This window comes from Mauremys reevesii, linkage group 1 (genome assembly GCF_016161935.1).
Source record: "Mauremys reevesii isolate NIE-2019 linkage group 1, ASM1616193v1, whole genome shotgun sequence".
NCBI classification, from domain to species: Eukaryota; Metazoa; Chordata; order Testudines; family Geoemydidae; genus Mauremys; species Mauremys reevesii.
Genome location: NC_052623.1, coordinates 203,140,922 through 203,161,186, shown reverse-complemented (window position 1 = coordinate 203,161,186; position 20,265 = coordinate 203,140,922). Strand labels below are relative to the sequence as shown.

General features: G+C 40.5%; 1 protein-coding gene across 2 annotated transcripts; it reads right to left on the bottom strand.

Annotated features, from left to right (window-relative positions):
• Nucleotides 1–2,478: 2,478 nt before the first annotated feature.
• Nucleotides 2,479–20,230, bottom strand: TIPRL (TOR signaling pathway regulator). Of its 2 annotated transcripts, none has more exons than XM_039509562.1 (7): nucleotides 20,013–20,230; nucleotides 16,994–17,173; nucleotides 16,024–16,123; nucleotides 11,626–11,757; nucleotides 9,754–9,849; nucleotides 7,610–7,672; nucleotides 2,479–5,639 (listed from the first exon to the last, which is right to left on the bottom strand). In XM_039509562.1, the coding sequence occupies exons 1-7, from the start codon at nucleotides 20,111–20,113 to the stop codon at nucleotides 5,490–5,492; spliced, it is 822 nt and encodes a 273-aa protein (XP_039365496.1). In that variant the 5' UTR covers nucleotides 20,114–20,230; the 3' UTR covers nucleotides 2,479–5,489. The 2 variants fall into 2 exon arrangements, with proteins under 2 accessions (XP_039365496.1, XP_039365503.1); XM_039509569.1 differs by lacking the exon at nucleotides 20,013–20,230 and adding an exon at nucleotides 19,439–19,615.
• Nucleotides 20,231–20,265: the final 35 nt, after the last annotated feature.

Below are 20,265 nucleotides of genomic sequence, written 5' to 3'. Positions count from 1 at the left end.
ATGTTGGTAACACATAGGGCTAGCTCCTGCACCCAGTGAAGTCAATCATAAAATTTCCATTGATTTCAAGAGCACAAGATCAGGCACTTAGTTACTAAGTATACTGTAAGCTATTAATACAAGAACAGCAATATACATGCTTTCATAATGACACTGCTCTCTCCTCTCTGTTTTGCAAAGCATTTGGAAACATGTCTTCAATTCAGAATTGTAAATTCCATTAAGAATATTCCACAATGCTAAACTTTGAAAATGTCAAGTTGCACTATTTTAACACATACATGTCTTAAAAAAGTCAAAGCATTTAATAACTTCAATTACACCAAATAAATTCTTTTATGGTCTGTACTAACATCAGTTTAAGAACCCACCAAAACACCGGTGCAATGAGCAATTTCTTCATAGCTCTGGATGGAAATAAGTAAGATTACTGTGCAGAAACTGGATCTGCACTTCCAAGAGTGTAAATATAGGTATATTCTGATGAAAACATTCATTTTTCATTTTTTAAACAATTGTACCTTATCTTCCAAGACTTTGGACTCATTCTTCAAACAGCTCATTGGCTATTCCACCCATTCTAAAAATTGGTTTGTGGCATTGGGAAATTCAACTAGGGCAACAAAACAGGGCATGTATAAGTGACAACATTGTGCCAAACTAGCTTCAAACATTCATGATCTGCACAGACATGAAAGTAGATCCATAGACATGTAAAGCAAGAACTGTATCTTTAGTACTGTGTAGCTTTTTCAGAGCCCTCATGGACTTCCTGTTTTTTTTTTAATTTAATTACCATCCAGTAATTTTCTTCAGACATGAAGCCAGCAGTAAACAGGCAGTGTTTTGTCTTGTTTGGATTTTTTTTTTTTTTTTTTTTTAGGGCTGTTAACTAATTGCAGAGCTAACTCAGGCGATTAACGCAAAACAAATTAACTCAATTAAAAAAATTAATCAATTGCAGTTTTAATCACACTGTTAAACAATAATAGAATACCAATTTAAATTTATTATAAATATTTTTGGATTTTTTTACATTTTCAAATATATCGATTTCAGTTACAACACAGAATACAAAGTGTACAGTGCTCACTTTATATTATTTGTGATTAGAAATATTTGCAAAAATGAAAAACTGTATTTGTCTATTCACCTCATACAAATACTTCAGTGCAATCTCTTTATTCTGAAAGTGCAACTTACAAATGTAGATTTTTTTGTTACACAACTGCACTCCAAAACAAAACAATGTAAAACTTTAGAGCCAATAAGCCCATTCAGTTCTACTTTTTGTTGAGCCAATCGCTAAGACAAACAAGTTTGTTTACATTTATGGGCAATAATGCTGCCCACTTCTTATTTATTTCACCTGAAAGCGAGAACAGATGTTTGTATGGAACTTTTGTGGCCAGCATTGCAAGGTATTTACGTGCTAGATATTCTAAACATATGCTAAACATGCCTGTTCTCACTTTCAGGTGACACTGTAATAATAATAATAATGCGGGCAGCATTATCTCCCATAGATGTAAACAAACTTGTTTGTCTTAGCAAGTGGCTGAACAAGGAAGAGGACTGAGTGGACTTGTAGGCTCTAAAGATTTACATTATTTTGTTTTCGAGTGCAGTTATGTAAAAAAAAAATCTACATTTGTAAATTGCATTTTCACCATAAAGAGATTGCACTACAGTATTTCTATGAGATTAATCGAAAAATACTATTTCTTTTATGTTTTACGCTACAAATATTTGTAATAAAATAAAGTGAGCACTGTGCACTTTGCATTCTGTTGTAATTGAAGTCAATATATTTGAAAACGTAGAAAAACATCCACATTTACATAAATGATATTCTACTATTGTTTAACACTGCAATTAATCACAATTTTTTTAAATCTCACAATTTTTTTTAACCGTTTGACAGCCCTAATTTTTTCAAGATTCACTGAGAGATGCAGTACTGTGATTCTTTAGACTGCTTTAGTTTCAATGTTATCCCTGAACATTTAGCACTAAAGTGAGTTTTAAATTTCAACACGTATACACAATTTGCATCAGTTCTTGGAGAGTGGAAAGAGTCAGATGTGCTAAGAATTCCAGCTCAGACTGACTTCTAAGGAGTGTTCATCACCTCTGAAAGTTATGCTCTAATACAGTACTTCCCAAACTTTTGAAACCCAAGCCCACGCACTTGCTTTAGAAAAATTAAACCAATCACATCCTGCCTGCAACCCGCCATGGGCTGTTAGAGGTCTAGCTATCTTAGTTTATACATCTTTCTTGCCCCTCCAACTAGGCCTTTGGGTTTCCCTCCCTACATAGCAGCACTTTGGGAATTGCTCCCCTATTTGTTTTCATATCTAAAGTGGTGTATCATGAGATACAAGTATCTGAAAAAAGGTCTAATATACATTATCCAAGTATACGGTTATTCCTTTTACGTTTATTTTTCTAATAAAACTCAGACTTAAACAGAACTATAAAATGTTGCATACATTTTATTTAGTGATAGACAACTACAAATATAGACCATCACATATTAAACTGACCACAAAACTGCCAGAGAAGCACTTCCTCCATCCCTCTGAGGCATACCTGTGCACATCACGTGAGACTGGCACTGGCTTCTTTCCTCTGGGAAGCTTGTATCTGAGCAGCATCCAATACACCGATTTCACAGCCTTTTGTGTATTTACACAACATAACACATTTAGAGTGACAAGAAAAAACACCCCATACTGCATTTTATTTTGCAGGGAAGTATAACTTTCTAATAGGATCCTGTGATTTCTCCAAGGTGCACGTTCCATTTAAATGCATGGTAGTCAAAAAAGATGGATCTCAGATGTGTACATATTCAGAGATAAGTGCAAACTCCACAGCTCTGTTTTAAACAAATCACAAAAACACTAGAAGCAGTAATGGAAGGGCTATAACACACAATATATGCTAAACATGCAATACACCCCTTCTCAATACTAGACATGGACTATGTGGATTTTTCTCCTCCATTCTGCCTCAGTGTGATGGAGCTGAACATTATCACTGACCAAACCTGAACCATAGTATTTTGAGCCAGGACACAGGTATGTTATCAGCATCCCAACTCTCCTCTCCATCACTACCAACCACAACGCCAAAATGTCTGATTTTTTTTAAGCCTCTTAAGAGGCATCTAAAATGGTGTATGCCTTAAATAAAGGATGCAGTAAGATTTACTTACCCGCACAATGGCCCTCCCTCTTTGCTCGCTGTTGTTCCCGTCCTTTGCCTTCTTTTCCCCCTCACTGAATGAGACCTGAATGTGTTTCCCCAAATTAATTTACTGTGCCTGCTTCCATGTCAAATTCCTTCCCTGCCAGATCCACTCTGTCTATCTAGATATGGGAGGCTTGACTAGGAACCAAGTGCGGGGAGAAGAAACTTCGGAGGTAGCTGGGGCCTGGTGCTGGAGAAAGAATAAATTGAGATTTTTGCATATGAGGGTTTACCTGCCTCTCAGTGGTCACATATTCAGTCATCCCACACTCTAGATGTCTCTGGGTAATATCTACCCGGAAATTAGCTCTCTCTTTGAGTAGTTAGTTATATTTTAAACTCAGTCCTCTTCTCTAGTTGAATCAAACTGATAGTAAACCATATAATATGTTTGTGTTGCATGCTAGTCTTTTCCAAATGTAAGGCTGCAGGTGATTCAGGAATACTTTGCACTAATATAATACTTTACAAATGAATCCTCACAAATCCAGTGAGGTAGGAATGTATTACCCCCATGTTATAGATGGGAAACAGAGGCACAGAAAGGTTAGGTGGCTTACCCATAGTTATACAGTGAATCTGTGGCAGAGCCAGGACTACTGCTTAGGAGTTCCTGCCTTTCAGCCCCATGCCCACTCCATGAGACCATACTGACTCACTGCACTAGTGAAGCCAATCTTCAGAAAGACACCTGCCATCTCTATCATGGCAGAAGCTCTCTCTAAAATTCAGTGTCATCTTAAACCAAAACAGCTTTCATTCTTTCAAGTCTCAATGGTTTTCTTAATTTTTTGTAAAACATTTTATCACTATCCGTCAACTCTAAATTGCATATTTTGATGTGGAGAAGAATTAGAATATATACATTTCTTAATAAGATTAAAAGTTTTCTTCCCTCACCTGAATTATTGCCACCATCGTGGATTATTAAATCAGTTTAACACTTAAGATTTACTTTTTTGTCATCACCTGCATTTAATTCTTGCACTTCATTCAATATGGGCATGAAACTAGATTTGTCAGTTTAGGTTGTTGGTTCTCATGCTATAATCACATTGATGTGTTTAGGTTTTATGACTACATAGAGTAAATGTTTAAATCCACAAAGGTGTAAATTGTGTTGGAACAGAAGCATGAATATACACACAAATACACTTTTAATCTATTAGGATTTGTAGGATTTAAGAAATAAAACCTAAATTTCAGGCCTAGCATATTTGACAGTGTCCCTTTAAAGCTAGGGAAACTTCAGTCTCAAAAAACCAATACCTCAACCCCTTAGGAATTGAAATACCTGGGACTTAGCAGTTTGATTGTCAGGCCACAACCAACTAAATGGGGTGCTGGCTGGGAAGTCAATGCAGTACAATGCATTTTAATGACTAGATACTACATTAGCAGCACACCTAATCCAAGTAAGAGCCAGATTAGTGTTGTCAGACAGTCCAGCCCCACTAGATATCAGGTGAATTGGTACTTGATAACAAATTTACCATTGTGTGGGCCTCTGTTAACTTCAAGCCATTTCCCTGCTCTGAGTTAATGGCTCCCGAACAAGGTGATATCTTTATAATGTGTCTGAAATTGTAATGCTTTGCACATTGCTAGCTTTTTAAAGCTATTCATGAGGGAAGAATAAATATCCTCCAATAAAATGTCTAGGATTAAAATTCAGAGAAATTACCTAACTTGTATATTAGCTTACACCAAGGGGAGCCAAGCAAAATTTCTAATGTACAACAGAAGGTCAATCATCATATACATCACAGGGAACAAAACCTTTTATTGTAGAAGAATTCTACATAGAGTTATTAAAAACTGCTCAGTTTTGTGAATTACACTAGCTTCTTGGTACCAAGAGCCAAAATTCTTGATCCAGGGTGCTAGTGGTTGAGGGTTTAGGCAATATAGCTGCCAAATGCTCAAAACAGAACAAAAACAGCTATTCATCAGAGGGGTTTATTCTCCAAGGCAATTCTCCTGTTTGTTACCAGTCTATCATTAATTCCAAACACAGGTTTGAAATAATAATAATAATAATAATTAAAAAAGGACAATATATACATTAGTGAAACCTGTCTGAAATGAGCTTTTTGCCCCCTTAAGGCTACAGAAAAATTAGCCAAACAAATGATCTTTAGCCCATAAATAGTGAAACTACCCCAGTGGTAATGGTCAAGTGATCATATGATCTCCAGAAGAGGGCCCATTTCAAGTCCACAAAGTCACATTTATTTAGATTCCATGCATGTGCTTTCTGATGAGGCTGTAGGCTCAGGATCCAACTTCTCTGGGAATTCTAGCTTCTCACAAACAGTCTCCTTTACAGGTAAATACTGAGCGATCTCATTAGGCTCCGTGAACAGGGAGGGTGGAACATGCTAAGGAGCAAATATTTTAGTTAGAAATAAATCAAGAGACAAAGGAAGATTTTCAAAGCAAAGTTTAAAGGGAACCAGTCAACTTAAACTCCCACCTGTATGAAATATTCACTGACTACAGTTAAAACACACAAGATCAGACAGCTATTTATTCAATGTACTTTATGCATTTAACTGCATGTTGTGTACGCTCAGTTTTCCTTCTCCTTGTGAGTCTTTCAGAACAAAAACATTTAATAGAAAAATATAACTAAGACCACAAAAACTGGCAGGGACAGTCAGGGGCCAGTGTGGGGTACTCAAAACTACATTTCACTTTTTTAAACTGATTGTATTTTTAAATTGAATTTCTGCTCCAAAAAGTGGCTGAAAATGGTATTGTGGAGTCCTATGTTTAATGTCTCCCAATGACTCCAACATCTTCAATGGAGTAGCTCAGGTGTAACAGACTAGCACATCAACAATTCTGTTGATAATGTCAATGCACTTCCTCTTAGCTCTGAAGAGCCCAATACAGCTACAAGTAAAAGTGTTAGACACTGAAGTCAGCAGATAGAATTCTGAATACACACAGGGAATCAATCTGTTCAGTAAACAAAACTACCAAAAAACCCTGCATTTTCAGAGCAGAAATGCACTAATTCTAAGTGTTAAGAAGTGTTTCATTCAAGCATCTTAAATTAAAACCAAACAATTCATGAAAGCGGCATTTTACAAACTCTCTCTTCTCAATAGGTGCTTCCAGAGACTACACTGCCTCGTTACTTACAGACATTTGGAGAGTTATTCTGAGAACACTGACTTCAAGCCTTATAAAGTAACTTACATCTAGATTACTCAAAAGTTGCTAGAATGCATCCCACATTGCAACCTGTTCAGGCTTTTATCAAAGCACAGTGCTGTTGAATTTTGAAACTGGCTCTTAATGTAACATGCTGGGGTTCATACTGCTTTCTCTGAATGAGTTTTAGATCTGATGTTCCCAATTTACAAGTCAAAAGCTGATTTTTTCCGAACAGGTCTAGCCTTGCAAACTCAACTAGGGAAACCCATTTGTGCTCTGTCCCTTTATCAGGACCACCAATAAAGATTCTGTAGCTTAGATGATCATTCTGAAGCATGTGGCAGAACAGCATCCAGCTCAATCTGCTAGCTATGTGGACTCTACAACACAAACTTAGATTGTCATTAAACAGATTTAATTCAGATATGCAGGGATCATATACTGCATGCTGAATAAAAAATGGCCATTCTTATAGCATAATCCCCTACTTTTAAGGATATCCAATGTTTTACAAAGCCCCAAAAATTCCCCCAGAAATTAGTGCGGCATTAGCCTCATTTTACAGATGGGGAAAATGAGACAGAGAGACATTAAGTGATTTGTCCCAGGTCCCACAATGAGTCAGTGGTGGAGTCAAGAATAGAACTCAGTAGTCCCAACTCTTAGTTCCTACCTCTAACAACTCAGTCTTGCAGCTCTCTCTGAACGCTTATACTATTGTACAAATGCATTTTAACCATTATCCAAGCATAAGCCCATAGGCCTTTCAGTTTTAAAGGCCAATTATAGCATTTGCATCAGCCAGTCGGCATCAGTCTATGCTAGTAAATAGACCTCAAATATTGCTAGCAGGGTAGGCAACCACTAGCCTGCAGAATTAAATGCCACAGGAGATCAAGGGGTCTTAAATTGTGCATGAATAATTCTGTCAATAACCTAATATTTATAACCATTCAAACAAAGATGAAGAGTAATCTAGTACCATGTGTCACCTTATGCACTGATTATCGACAAGGGCCAAGAATCAATCTTCCTCCAAATAGCATTGCACAATGGTCAGGAGGAGTTTTGCCTCCCTTCAGGTCCAGGCTAAACAAGCAGAGCTCTGACCGGATATGGCACTTTCTACACTAGACATAAGACACTGAAGCTAGTATACATGGAAAACATGTTCAGAATGCATTACCGTTAAGCTTGAAATTTTGCTTTCTTTAGATGTGTATTCACGTAACATGTAGGACTTGTCAGCCTAATAAGAGAGAAAACAGTTACAAAAAATATATTCTCTACTATTCCATGAACTGAACTTTGTAAATAAACTGAATTTGAATACATCTGGATTTTGTTGGCTAAAGATTTTTCAGTGTAGAGACTAGGATTTAAGTTTACTGTGGGGAAAAAAATGAAGTTTAGCAATTTCAATCTAGCTCCCAGCAGTCATTTTACCTGCAAAACAAGAACTATGATTTAATATATTTGTTCATCTCTGCTCAGTTGAAGCCCAATTATTGGCATCATCAATGGCATTGAAGGGAGGAACAATACATCACATCCCAGAAGTGCCCTGATCTTATTTCATGGGATGCTGGGGCTCAAGTGCAATCTTAGGAGTTTCTTGCACCTTGGTCTGGCAACAGCGTCACAAAAATTGCACTCTCCAGGAGTCAGCCATAGAGCAACAAGGCAACAGGATATTTTTCAACAACAGAGACAGGGAAGAAGCAGCAGAATATGGCAGTCCACTTTTAAATACTGAGGAAGGGGTCAAATTTAGATGCCTCAGGTGCCTCACCATCGCAAGTTCCCTTCTCCTCCAAATGCACGGTTACAGGTCTGAGGAGCTGTATGGCTTGAGAAGAAGAAAATTCAGACTTCAAGGGAATTTCTCAATTTGTAGCTACAGTACAGTGGATTTTGACTTCCACAGCAGGCTGTCTTATTCCAAAATGATCTGCCTGCCATGGAGCCAGTCACTATGTGCATGTGACTCAAATGGCTGCACAAAATAATGCTGAATTATGTCCTGTACTGAGCAGTACACGTATAACCGTACCCTTTGCGGCAGCAGCTAGCCCAGTGGTTCTAAAACTTTTGTACTGGTGACCCCTTTCACATAGCAAGCCTCTGAGTGTGACTCCTCTTATAAATTACAAACACTTTTTATATATTTAACACCGTTATAAATCCTGGAGGCAAAGCGGGGCTTGGGGTGGAGGCTGACAGCTTGCGACCCCCCCATGTAATAACCTTGCAACCCCCGAGGGGTCCCGACCCCCAGTTTGAGAATCCCTGAGCTAGCCAGTCCTGGTAGTCATATAGCTTTCTACCTGGTTTAACGGAGTAGTAAAGGAAAGAGACCTCTAAAGCACATACTATCCAAGCATCTCAAAGTGCTTTACAGACAGTAATAAAGATTCAATATCATTTATTCGGTAAATTATCCACATTTTAGAGATGGGATACTAAAGCAGAGGAAAACCAACTTCCCCAAAATCACAGCATGAGTCAGAGAGAGAAGTGGGAATTCTGACTCAGATCTATATGCAAGTCACTAAAATTTAGTCCCTCCTCAAAAACTGGAAAAGTATGTAAGATACATAAACAAATGAGATAAGTAAATGCTGCTGTGAGCCACAACAAGCCACCAGGAGATGCCTGGAAGTTAGGAGCAATTAGCATGAGAACAAAATCATATTATTCACTTTGTATGTTCTACTTCTTTCCCTTACCCTTTGTCTGTCTTGTCTGTTTAGACTGTAAGCTCTTCAGGTCAAGGACTGTCTGCTACTCTGTGTTTGTACCATGCCTAGCACAATGGGGCTCCATTCTTAGTGGGTCCTTGGGCATTACCATAATAAACATGCATAAAATAATAAATTTGAAGTTCAGTTCAGCTAGCCTCTACTTTCCCTAACCCAACATCAGCCAGCATTGCTGGGACTTCTGCAATTCTTCTGACAGAAAGTAACACTAGAGAGGCAAGGTGGGTGAGGTGATATCTTTCATCATATCAACTTCTGTTGGTGAGAGAGAGAAGCATTTAAGCTCACATAAAGCTCTTCTGCAAGTCTGGGAAATTATTCATTTTAGCTGTGACACTCTGAATTAGTTTCCCAGTCCTGCAAAAGAGCTCAGTGTAAGCTCAAAAGCTTGTCTCTCTCACCAAGATAAATTAGTCCAATAAAAGATATTACCTCACCCACTTGGTCTCTCTAATATCCTGGGATGGACACCGCTACAACACCACAGCATACAATGACAGTAACACTGTATAGGTCATATTCTGCCACGTGGAACATGAAACAGACCTCAGGGATATTAGGTGTTTACCTCATGGTAAAGTCTTGTATCATTCATCCTGATAAGTACACCATCAACTCGCAAGAAAAACCTCAACAACACAAAGAAGCTGGAAGGCATTACTCTCTGCAAAAAAAACAAGATGTTTAATTGAACACGTTATGACATTTTACTGTAAAATATGCAGCTATTTAATCCAGAAGTTCAGAACCATTAGTGCTAGGAGCGCTTGGACTGTTCCAAGTCATGGTCTTGTGAAGAGTATAAGTTCCACTGGAGCTGCACAACTGCATAGGAGGCAGTGATCTTTAAATTGTGCAGTCAAGGTCTGTGCCTAATGATCTGCTATAGCTGCCTCAAAAGATTTGAGAAAATACCAATGTACATAACAAACATCATTCAACAGATTGTTACATAACATTTATAATGATCCTGCCCTGCCTAGTGCAGTGACAGGGGAAAAGATTGTTCCTTGTAACCTCTGATACTAATATCCTTTTCTTCTACAAGATTATGTTTTTAGAAAGAAATACAAAAAAACCTTATGTTTTAAATATACTGGCCAGTTGGGGCATTAAATGTCTCCTAAACAGACATAACTCCTCAATATTATGATCCAGACCATCATGTAAGACAGGCCTCACCCCCAACGGTAATTTGACACTGCAGTTGTGAGCGTGCTTCCCAGCAGTAGAGAGACATGCACTAGCTCGGTTTATATTAGCATGCTAAAAACAGCAGTGTGGCCGCAGTGACATGGACAGCAGTTTGAGCTAGCCACACAAGTACAGTCACACCCAGCCCTCTGGGTACGTGCTCTGGTGGCTAGCCCAAACCACTGCCCATGCTGCCATTGCCATACTATTGTTTTTAGTGGGCAAGTGTCTCTCTCACTACCCGGGCTGTGAAGCACACCACCAACTGCACTATAGACACACCCCTCAAACCCAAACAGTGGGGATAGATCCCGTCCTATTCATTTAAGGGGCTCCCAGGATTTTGTAACAAAAGAATGAACACTAGGATGTTGATAGTAATTGATACACGCTTCTACAGTATTCACAAAGTGCTTTACAAATTTCAGCCAATTAATTCTCAACTCCCCTTGTGAAGCAGGTGAGAAACTACAAGCAAACTGTTATTATAGAGGGACAGAGTCAAGGTAAATCCCCTTTAGAAATGTTCCTTACTTGTAACACTAAAACCACCTTGATTATTTACACTGAAGGAATTTTTAAATTTTAGTTTATTGCACTATTACCACTTCGGACCCAAACAGCTTGTGAAAGTTCAGGGACCTGTGGGTTGTTCCCGTTGGGAGAAAACACTCATGATGGAGTCTGTACATTCTTTGTAAATAAACAAAAATACCAAAGTCTCATTTCTTCAAATGCAGGAGGAACAAAAAACAAAACAAAAAAACCCACAGAAACAAAAAAGGGGACTGCTTCTTTGCTCACAAAACCAAACTTTCAGCCAGTACTCTGACCCAAAACCTCTCCTCTCAGCATGTCGCAGAGCCACACTAACGTGGTTCCAGGCTATGTCTGCTCACCACTCTCTCTCTGCTTCAGCTTCTGTGTGTGTGTCTCGCCCTCTCCCCGCACCCACAAAACACTCCTCCCTTACTCCAAAAACAGTACTCAGTTTAAAAAAAAAACCCTCCACCAACATCATTAGAACTCCTGTGTGACCTTGGGTGTGCCTTTGTCTTGGAGGCCACAATTGTCTTACATTTAACCTGAAAGAAGGCCTGCTGTTCAACTCATCAATTTAATGGGTTTTAACCAAACCTATAACAATACATTGTCTGCTTTTTACTTTACCTTAACTTCAGCTTAGAGAAGATTTTTTTTGGGGGGGGAGGGGGAGATGATGTACACAGGAAGTGATTAAACTCACTATTTTTACACTCAGGCTTGAAACGCCATGATCATGAAGCTCATCTTCAAACAGTAGAACTTCTTCAAAAAACATAATCTGTTCCCGGGCTTTCAATTTCTCTGTATCAATGTGATCAGTTGTAGGAACAACCTAGGAAAATTAAGTTTAAGAATAGTTAGCATAATTTGGCAGTGTTGTTGTAGCAGTGTAGGTCCCAGGATATTAGCGAGACAAGGTGGGTGAGGTAATTACTTTTACTGGACCAAATAATTTTAGTGGACCAAATTCTCTTGGTGAGAGAGACAAGCTTTCAAGCTTACACAGAGCTCTTCTTCTCACCAACAGAAGTTGTTCAAATAAAAGATATTACCTCACCCACCTTGTCTCGCTAGCATAATTTGGCATAAGATATCTGCAGACTATGTCTTCTGCTGAAAACCCTGTACTCTTCAACTCCCTGGTTTAATACAGCTTTACTTCTGTGGTGCTCAGCCAAAGGTCTCTGAGCTTCTCATAGAAAAAAATTGCTAAAAGCTAAATATTCCAAGAGGAAACATGGCCAAACAAGACAAGAAACCCAAAGTTTAGGATTTCCCATGAGCTGTCATCTTGCAGATTGGGGCTGGCTGAGCATGGGTCTTGCTAAATTTCATTTGAAAAAAAAGTATCTGCAAACAGTTTTGACTGAGTTCTAGATTTCAAACAGTCGGGGAAGTACTGAGTGTATTTGTGATGCTGGCTGGCCAGGTGCCAGCTCTTGCCAAGACTGCAGGCATTAGCGAAGAACTAACAAACTCATAGCTGGAGACCAGGCCAGCTCATTTATGTGTTAGTGTTACTTAAAGTAGGTATTAGTCTTATCAGAATGTATTTAATGTTTAGATTCTATAGATTGTTTGTAAGTTGCTGCATGAATTCATTATATTTGTAACGTCTGCATTCCATTCTATCAGGAAATATGTAAGTTTTGCTTTATAACTTTGAAAATGTTTGCTCTAATCTTGTGAACTCAGATGGGAAGAGTGATCCCTCCAGCCTGTCCAGAAGAACCATCAAAATCAGATGGGCCATCAAGGAACATTGCAATACAAAGGATTGGTGAATGGCCCTATCACATCTTGGAAATGCCATATGCAAGGAAGGTCATTCAATGGACTTGCAGGCCAAACGAAGGAAATAACATAAAATAAAGGCCAGGTAGACACTACAGATCTATAATGGTATAACTTTAGCAATCCAAACCCCTGAGCGATGCAGTGATACCGACCCACTGACACAGCTACTGTCTCTCAGAAAGTAACTATGCCAATAGGCAAAGCTCTCCTGTCGATGCAGTAGCGTCTTCACTAAAGCGCTGCAGCTACGCCGCTGTAGCACTATACATTAAGGGCTTGGCTACACTTACAAATTTGCAGCGCTGCAGCAGGGTGTGAAAACACACCCTCTCCAGCGCTGCAAATTGCGCGGCTGCGTGTGTGAGCGTGCCCAGCCGCTGCCAGCGCGGCTCCCGCGCTGCCCGCAGCTCACAGGACAGGAGGAGGTGGGACAGCGCGCGCTGGCTCTCTCTCCCTTGCGCTTTTCTGACTTGACCGCTTGCGCTTCGCGCGCTGCGCGCTGCGTGGAAGTGTAAGCGAAGACAAGCCAAAAGACACATGAAAACTTTCCGTCTGTTTGCTGTTTGAACTCTCACAGGGTCAGGGACACTAAAATGAAGCCAAAGATCACCAGGGGTTACCTCTGGATCTGCCCTGAAAGACATTTTGAACCAGGGCTTTTGAGCTGTGCTCCGGCTCTGCTCCAGCTCCAGGCAAAAACCTGCAGCTCCACTGTTCTGGAGCTGCTCCGTGCTCCAGCTCCACGCTCTGCTCCAAAGCCCTGTTTTGAATTGACAGATCACAACTCTGTCACTCTTGGGATTTTTATTGCAACTTATTTGTGTGTGTATGTTTCCTTGCTTTAACCTGTAACTAACTTTTTTTTAAACCTTTAGATAGTTTTTACAGGATTGGCTACATGCATTGTCTTTGGTGTAAGATCTAGGGTACCAATTGATCTGCGGTAAATGATTGGCCTCTTGGGACTGGAAGCAAACTGAATATTTTGTGATTTTTGGTGTAAATGACCATGTATCACTAAGTCCAGCTTAACTGGATGGCAAGATAGACTGAAGAGTCCAAGGGGACTGTCTGTGACTCCATTGTAAGACTGGTATAGTGATCCAGGAGTTCATACTTGTCACTGGCTTGGTGAAATCTATTTATAGAACATACCACCATTTTGGGATATGTGTCCTGTTTTTGTCAGTCTGCCCTGAGGTTGGCAGTCAGAATCATAAGCCAGACCAGGCAGTGGGACATGTATTAATCAATATTTCTGAATAGTGTTTTGGTTATAAATATTGTAAGCTTCCATAATTTATATGGAACACTAATATCTTTTATAGATAGATAATAAAATATGCTTCTCCTTCTTAACTGCACAGAAAACTTGGGCATCCTTCTCACTTCCCAGGTCCTCTTGTTCTAGGAACACACTCAAAACTATCATTCTTACCCTCTCTGAAAAGGTACCAGGCAAGTGCCATTTGGCCAACAAGAGAAGTTTTATATTTATATCAGAATGGAGAGGGGTAACTAGTGGTGTTCCCCAAGGGTCAGTCCTAGGACCAATCCTATTCAATTTATTCATAAATAATCTGGAGAAAGGGGTAAACAGTGAGGTGGCAAAGTTTGCAGATGATACTAAACTACTCAAGATAGTTAAGACCAAAGAAGATTGTGAAGAACTTCAAAAAGATCTCACAAAACTAAAGTGATTGGGCAACAAAATGGCAAATGAAATTTAACGTGGATAAATGTAAAGTAGCGCACATTGGAAAAAAGAACCCCAACTATACATACAATATGATGGGGGCTAATTTAGCTACAACAAGTCAGGAAAAAGATCTTGGAGTCATCGTGGACAGTTCTCTGAAGATGTCCACGCAGTGTGCAGAGGCGGTCAAAAAAGCAAACAGGATGTTAGGAATCATTAAAAAGGGGATAGAGAATAAGACTGAGAATATATTATTGCCCTTATATAAATCCATGGTACGCCCACATCTCGAATACTGCATACAGATGTGGTCTCCTCACCACAAAAAAGATATTCTAGCACTAGAAAAGGTTCAGAAAAGGGCAACTAAAATGATTAGGGGTTTGGAGAGGGTCCCATACGAGGAAAGATTAAAGAGGCTAGGACTCTTCAGCTTGGAAAAGAGGAGACTAAGGGGGGATATGATAGAGGTATATAAAATCATGAGTGATGTTGAGAAAGTGGATAAGGAAAAGTTATTTACTTATTCCCATAATACAAGAACTAGGGGTCACCAAATTAAATTAATAGGCAGCATGTTTAAAACAAATAAAAGGAAGTTCTTCACGCAGCGCACAGTCAACTTGTGGAACTCCTTACCTGAGGAGGTTGTGAAGGCTAGGACTATAACAATGTTTAAAAGGGAACTGGATAAATTCATGGTGGCTAAGTCCATAAATGGCTATTAGCCAGGATGGGTAAAGAATGGTGTCCCTAGCCTCTGTTCGTCAGAGGATGGAGATGGATGGCAGGAGAGAGATCACTTGATCATTGCCTGTTAGGTTCACTTCCTCTGGGGCACCTGGCATTGGCCACTGTCGGTAGACAGATACTGGGCTAGATGGACCTTTGGTCTGACCCGGTACGGCCGTTCTTATGTTCTTATTTATATAGCACAATTCATTCCAAAGGGACCTAAGAGTTTGAGGGTTTTTAAATAACTATAGTAATGCTAGGGGATTAACTAGAATTCATCTGCCTAGTAGAGGTAGGGGGTTGAGGGATATTTTTTTTTAATTGTTAACATCAAGCAGATGCACTGGATATTTCAGGGCTACTTTAAAATGGTTACTTATGATTGGGGAGAGGTTGTCACAAATGAGGTATGAACACAGTTATTACTGTATGTAAACATAGCGCCACTGATTAACAGCCAAATCTGGGGTACAACATCACAGCCAACTGACACGCTGCATGCTTAGGGTACTACAGAATTACAGGAGACCTTCGGTCTTCATGTATCTGGGGAGTTCAGGACTTCAGTGGCAACCCAATAAGCATTAAGAACCCCCACACACAGCCGTATATTCCAAATACAAGGGACTTTGGGGGCATTTTTATATGTAATTCAGAAATTTAAAAAAGAAAACCTCAACATTAAATTACTCAAAGTGAACTGTGATTTGCTTAAAAAAAAATACTGAAGATTCCATAAACCCTCAATTATACTTTGAAAGCAGATCTCTTCAAAACTACGCAACCTTATTTTGGAAGGCATGCTTTGTTTTTCAGTAAATCTATACACAATGTGATGCAATGAGCATTTAATGAAGTAAGACTCACTTTTAACTTTACAGTATCTCCTAATAGTGTTCCTTTGTAGTCTGTCGTATAGGTCCAATCATATGGTTTAACAACTTCTTTTGTGTGTTCAGCCTCAGTCCTCAAGAAAGGAAGAGAAAACACCACACTTTGTAATAAGTGTTTACATTACAATACTACATACAAGAGACATATACCCTGGTCCCAACACTGATGTCCTTAAACAGCCAAAACTTCCTGGAAATAGTGGTTTTGCCTGTGCAAAGACTCTAGTGTCAGGCCACATCTATACAGTACTGCTTCTCATTCACAATATCCATGCTTATCTAGTAATTTTGAAGACCATTCCAAGCATCAACTCCCACAGCATAAGTGCTTCGTTCATATGATTTTAGACAGAAGCCCTTAGTTTAATGTTGTCAAGTGTTGTACAGTTTAAGTTTTCCTGCTCAACCCAAGGATTCTGCTGGCAGAATGTATCTGATATTAAACCAATACTCCTCTTCATCTTAGGCACTTGGACAGTTTTGATTCTTCTGTGCCTCGCTTCATATACTGCCAGCATTACTGCTAACCTGATAAATATACAGTAGAATTCTGTATCAAGACTAAATGCACTACAAAAAGGAACCTCCAGTAGCAAAATTTGTACTTGCATAGCACCTTTCACCTTAAGATGTCAAAGGGCATGATCTTGCAACATTCAAATCACAACAGGAATTTTTCTATTGACTATAATGGAAGCAGAATCAAACCCAAGTCCTTTACAAGTGTTAAGTAAACCACAATACTCCTGAGAAGCATGCAAGTATAATTATCCCACTTTTACGGATGGGGAGACTGAAGCACAGAAGGCTTAAGTGACTTTCAAGACCACACAGTAAGTGACAGAGCCTTGGCTGCCAGTCTTCTGCATTAGCCACCATATCACACTCCATCCCCCATCACATTAATGCTCACCCTGGTATTGTGGTAATACTGCAGTGCTCACCTGCTCTCTTGCCATTCCTCTGCACAGGCCACTTTAATCATACCTTGATAGTTATTTACACATTTTAAAGCATCTGTTGCATTGAACTCAATTCCAAAGCCATAATCATGCTGAATTCTTAGGATGTTGTCTCCGAACATCATTTCTGGGAGGGAAGGCATGTGCAATTCATCAGCTAATCTGCATGCGGACAAAGAGGTTAAATCAATAAGGTTGCAATCTACATTTGCAGGACTTTGTAACTGTGCCCACAAGCATAGTTTAATTTGAGTGATCATTGTCCCTTCACACTACAGAACATTCCAATAGTCTCCTCTCTTCCTCAACACTGTCAGAAGATCTCTTAAACATGGAGAAGTTCAAATTTTCTACAGTAGACCAGCCATAGCTGTCGACTTCTGATCGTCCTAATCAGGGCTTTGGAGTGGCGCCTGGAGCTGGAGCACAGAGCAGCTCCGGAGCAGTGGAACTGCAGGCTTTTTCCTGGAGCTGGAGCAGAGCCACAGCACAGCTCCAAAGCCCTGGATCTAATTAGATCATCACCCCTGAGCAACATATTTAAGCTGATCTAAGTCCCTGTGTAGACAGTGCTAGATCAACGGAAGAATTCTTCCACCGACACCACTACCGCCCTTTCAGTTTTACTACAGTGGCTGGAGAACCCCTCCTGTCACCTTAATAAGGTGTCTACAACTGTGCTGCTGAAGCATTTTAAGTGTAGGCATAGCCTTACTACTACTTACCACACAGTATTACTTTAGAGCAAGATAAAGATGTACAGGGAACCTGCATTTTTATTAGTAGTTGTACTGTGGCAACACCTAGGAGCGACAGGCATGGACCAGGACCCCACTGAGCTAGGCACTGTACAACAACAAGTGTAGTATTACTCTTCTGAGCTAACAAGACAACAACTCACCAGAGTTGAGATATTTGCTTCAGAAGCACTTAAAGGCAACATGGGCAGTCTGCCCATTTGAAAAAATAGCTTCAGTTGAAGAAACGAATGGCTCAGAGGATCAGTACAGTGAGATGCAACCTTTCACCTTGAGGTTGGCAGTTCTAAACCTGCTCTGATTGGTAACTGATGGAAGTTTTCATTATTTAGCAGGTGTTCAGTTATCTATGAGGAGTTAATATCTCAATGAGAGAAAAATAAGTGTCTACAAACAATTGGCACTCTTTTGGGGTAGTCTCAGCAGACATGCCAAAGACTGAGTGGGCAATGTAGACTAAAATTAGATTCTCTCCCCTACAAGTGGCCAATGTACCATGAGGAACATTAGTACTAATCTAAGTCCCTGTGTAGACAGTGCTAGATCAACGGAAGAATTATTCCATCGACATCACTAACGCCTTTCAGTTTTACTACAGTGGCTGGAGAACCCTTCCTGTCACCTTAGTAAGCGTCTACATTGAAGCGCTCAAGCTGACATGCTATTACTATCTCTGGTGAATCTGCTCTGCAGACAAAAGGATTAGAAAGACAAGAATCCATCTCTCTCTCTCTTCTGTAATTGTGATCATTGTGCAGAGCTATCAGGTGAAAAATGCAGTAAAAGTTATTTTAGTCACCAAAGCAAGCAGCTATAACTCAAGACAGATCAGGAGAAGATAGAATGAGCCAGGTGCCATTTTTGCAGTCACTTTTCAAAGTACAGGGGAATTGCATTTGTACAGTGCCCTGCACAGTGGGGTCCAGCTTTATGACTAGGGCTCCTAGGTACTATGATAAATAGTGTCCAAACTTTATGATTTCATCTGCTTGCATTTACTATACACTTTGCTACAAAATGCAATTAAATAAGATAGTTCATTCAGGACTTCACAAAAAACAAACATTTTTTCAACATGACAGTCTTATATAAAAGAGCTTTTTAAGAACTAAGTTTATGACAAACAAATGAATCACACAAAAATAAATGCAACACAAACTGAAAGTCACATATTGGCGAGAGACTGAAAAGAGCTGAAGTAAGTCTGACAGATTTAATTTACCATAGGATTTGAGATCCACAGATATCAAACTATTAAAGACTGTTGGTGCTAAACAAGCTCAGAATTTACTGAGTTATGGTAGGAACCCCATTGTGCAGGGCACTGTACAAATGCAATTCCCCTGTACTTTGAAAAGTGACTGCAAAAATGGCACCTTGCTCATACTATCTGCTCCTGAGGTGTCTGAAATATTTATATTTACTTTAACGTTCGGGTCTCAAACGAACTTTAGTTGGGTCTGAAGGAAGCAGTTTCCCCCACCACTTTATAGAAACAGAAATTGTTGCCACGTGTGAACAGAAAACCTGAGTTGAGGAGTCCACAAGAGCCCTTAGGAAGAGGAAAGCAAAAACATCCCTGCCTCTCAAACCAAAAGATGTTCCACAGTATCACACAAGGGATGCAAAAGAAACTCTTGATCCCAGCTGACGACCGTTTGGGACTTACATTTATTGGGGTTCTTTTTCAATAGTAGTTCTTTCTGCGGTGCCTCTTTAGGAGATTACCTTAGCAGAAACTCAGCTCTTGCTCAGTAATGATACGCCTACATTGCATTATAAACCAAGGTCTGTAGGACCCTTGCTCGGGGACTCAGGCTATGTCTACATTAGCAGTTTTGTCAATCAGTGGTGTTTTAAAAACAAAACAACAACAACAAAAAAACCACTAATGACCAACGTAAGTTTCACCAACAAAAGACGCTCTCCCGCCAACATAGCTGCCGCCGCTCGTTGAGAGGGGTATAGCTATGCCAACGGGCGAGCTCCCCCCCGGTGTGTGGACAGCAGGGGGATTTGGGCTCAAACCCCAGCCTGAGCCCAGGTTTACAGCGCAGACCTGTCAGAGACGCTCCCCGGCCCGACCGGACCCGCTGAGCGGGCACAGGCAGCCCCCGGCCCCCACCCAGGGAGGGCCCGACCGGTGAAACCCGAGCCGGGTCTGTAACCCCCCCCACCCCCCACACACACACCCGGCCTGGAAACGGAGTCACCGGCCACGACCCCCCGCCCCGCGACCCCACCTCTCGGCCTGGGCCGATTTCATGATGTGGGTCCGGGCGGCGTTGAGTCTCCAGGGCCCGAAGGTGAAGTCGCGGCTGGTGCTTTGGAACACGGGGTACATGGCGGGGCCGGGGCAGGGGCCGGGACGGGGAAGCGGCGGGAGGAGGAGGAGGAGAAGGAAAAGGTGGTTGCCGGCCTCCCCGCAGCAACAGCGCCACCGCCGCCGGAACCGGAACCCACCCCCTGCACTTCCGCTTCCGGGGCCACTCACCT

What these genes read in the sequence shown, in the direction of transcription:
- TIPRL (XM_039509562.1), bottom strand. Translation starts at nt 20,113, where the DNA reads ATGTACCCCGTGTTCCAAAGCACCAGCCGCGACTTCACCTTCGGGCCC. An exon ending in AAATCGGCCCAGGCCGAGAG is followed by an intron (nt 17,174 to 20,012) that starts GTGGGGTCGCGG and finishes GTCCGCATGCAG; the next exon opens with ATTAGCTGATGAATTGCACA. An exon ending in GAGATACTGTAAAGTTAAAA is followed by an intron (nt 11,758 to 16,023) that starts GTGAGTCTTACT and finishes TAATTTTCCTAG; the next exon opens with GTTGTTCCTACAACTGATCA.